Here is a 2,768-nt window from a genome sequence, read left to right as displayed (position 1 = left end):
TGTTTATTTTGTGGAAATAAAAAAATAAAATCAAAGTGAAATGGCAGATGGTGAATGGCTTACTCCACGACAACTAAGCGCACTTTCGTACGAAGAACAGCAAGCATATATTCGTCAAACGCTTGAAGAGAGCCAAGAAGAAATAAGTGACCACGATTCAGTAGTTGGTGACGAGGCTTTAGATGAATGTGTAGGTGATATTGGTGGTGATGACTCAGACTTAGAAGAGCCCACGTTACCAGAATATGACCCAGAGGACGACAGTGATTCTGATGAAGAACTTGAAGATGCATGAATTGAAACTGGGGAATATTTTACTACCAGAGATGGGAATGTTTGGTCTTCGATACAACCACAACCTGTAAGATTCCGTACGCACAACAATCTAAGAGTGCACAATCTGGACCAGTACGGGCAACGCAAGGTTTGACCATTTCAGAAACGTTCAAATTGATAATGTCAGACGAAATATGCGACATAATTATTCGTGAATCAAATCGAAAGGCAAGGCAATTCTTTGATGATGACAATGCAAAACATCTTACAAGAGAACCGAGATCACGGATTCCCATAACAGAAAGTAATTTGATGCATATTTGGGCGTACTTTTGCTAAGTGGCGTTACACATTCTGGTTACGTGCATACGAAAGATTTGTGGAATACTAAATCACATCCATTATATCGTGCTGCAATGAGTGTACGACGATTTTGGGAAATTAGCCGCTTCATTCGTTTTGATAATGGAAACACACGCCAGCAACGCAAACAAACTGACAAAGCAGCAGCAATATCCAACGTTTTTTTGATGCTAAACAGCTGTCTTCGTAGATATTACGTGGCAGGAGCCAACGTCACCGTAGATGAACAATTGTATGCTTATCGTGGTGGAACTGGCTTCACGCAATACATACCATCAAAACCTGCCAAATATGGGATAAAAGTGTGGTGGGTGTGCGACTCCATTTCGTCCTATCCATTGCAGGTACTATCAATATTGTTGAAAGTATAAATATGTAACTAAATTGAATTTAATATTTCAATGCAGGGACAAATCTATACAGGAATGGCACGTGAAGGGTGAACGTGAAAGAAACGTTGGTGAAAGAATAGTCAAAGATTTATGTATCAACCTTTTTGTTGGAAGTGGAAGAAATATTGTATGTGACAACTTTTTCACTAGCTACAACTTATAATAATAATAATGTATCTATATTGGGTACTTGCAACAAAAGGCGTACATTCGTGCCAGCATCATTTGCCAACCCCAAGGGACGTGAGGCTGAATCGTCAATGTTTGGGTTCTATAATCACGTTACGATGTGCTCGTACGTGCCCAAGAAAAACAAGGCAGTTGTATTATTGTCCACTTCTCATTATACAACAGAAACGTCCGGTCCTAAGAAGAAGCCATTGCTTATATTGGACTACAACAAAACCAAAGGTGGAGTTGATAGCATGGACATGTGCTTGTCCGAATATAGTACCAAGCGGCGCACAAATAGATGGCCTTTGGCTTTCTTTTATAATATTGTGGACGTTGACAACAACACTCACCTGAAGTCATATACAAGCCGCCGTCGGATGTTTCTCCATCAGCTAAGTGAGCAACTATGCAAGCCAGAAATAGATAGAAGGGCGAATAACAGCAGAATATCCAGAGTTTTTTCAACGCGCAGCGCCATCGAAGCCATGATAGGTAGGCCCATCCGAGTTGTGTATGCTGGAGCACATGAATCGGAGGAGCGTGATAGTACGGGACGCCTAAAAGTAAAGGGGAATTGCTACATCTGCTCCAAACGACGCCCTACTCGTAAAGCATGCACATTATGCAACAAACCAGTGTGCGCAGAGCATTCCAAAGACTTGCCGCAATGCGATAGATGTAATTGAATTTCAATAATTTTAAATTTTTCGTAGTTTTTTTAAGATTTTTTTCATAAGTATTTTATAATTTATAATAGTTTTTATGCCATAAGTATTTTTTTCACTCAAAATAAACTATACTTTTTAAATATTATCATATTTGCATGCGTTTTACTATACATATGGTATGGTATACCCAGGTATGTGTGCTGTTGACGTAAGGGTGCAACTTTGTAAATGGGCTTTATCTACCAAACGGATGATTCAATCCTAACTAAAATACGGACTATTGCGTAAAACAGTTTTCTCTAGGATATCACGAAATTTCAAGTCGATCCGATTATGCAGTTCAGAGCTACAGCGTTTTGAAAACGTAAAACATACCCAGGTATGTTGCCGTTGACATAAGGGTTATACCTTAATGTGAAGCAATGGAACTTTTTCCAAATGCACTGCGTTATGGCTTTATGCCAACTTCTGTAAGATGAAGGAAGTTAATTAACTTTAATATGTAAATTTAATAATTTGAAGCAACTTGATATGGATTTCCAAATATGTACATGCAAGAAAATCGGTTTTATACCTAAATGTAAAATTGTGGAATTTTTCCAAATGCACTGCCGTTATGGTCGTATGTCAACTTGAGTAAGATGATAAGGGTTGTAACGAAGCTTTTTCTGCCCCTGCTTCTTACAAGTATAAATTGCTGAGGTATACTCACCATGTCCAGGGTTCGTTACAATAAATTTGTAAATATTGGGGCTCTTCTGCGAATCGTACTTTATTTAATTCAACTTATATTAATATGTTATCTATATATAATCTATATATTATTCTAAGACAAGGCGCTTATGTCCAGAGATCTACAAAATGTACAGAGGCAAATAATACATCAAATTAAAAT

General features: G+C 38.0%; 1 protein-coding gene across 1 annotated transcript; it reads left to right on the top strand.

The window, feature by feature from the left end:
* Positions 1-626: 626 nt before the first annotated feature.
* LOC120779302 (piggyBac transposable element-derived protein 4-like) lies at positions 627-1,111 on the top strand. Its single transcript, XM_040111514.1, has 2 exons — positions 627-983; positions 1,047-1,111. Exons 1-2 carry the CDS (start codon positions 693-695, stop codon positions 1,080-1,082), a joined length of 327 nt encoding a protein of 108 aa, XP_039967448.1. The 5' UTR covers positions 627-692; the 3' UTR covers positions 1,083-1,111.
* Positions 1,112-2,768: the final 1,657 nt, after the last annotated feature.

The sequence above is a fragment of the Bactrocera tryoni genome, unplaced genomic scaffold, assembly GCF_016617805.1.
Source record: "Bactrocera tryoni isolate S06 unplaced genomic scaffold, CSIRO_BtryS06_freeze2 contig_2352, whole genome shotgun sequence".
NCBI classification, from domain to species: domain Eukaryota; kingdom Metazoa; phylum Arthropoda; class Insecta; order Diptera; family Tephritidae; genus Bactrocera; species Bactrocera tryoni.
This window is presented reverse-complemented; position numbering and strand designations above follow the sequence as displayed.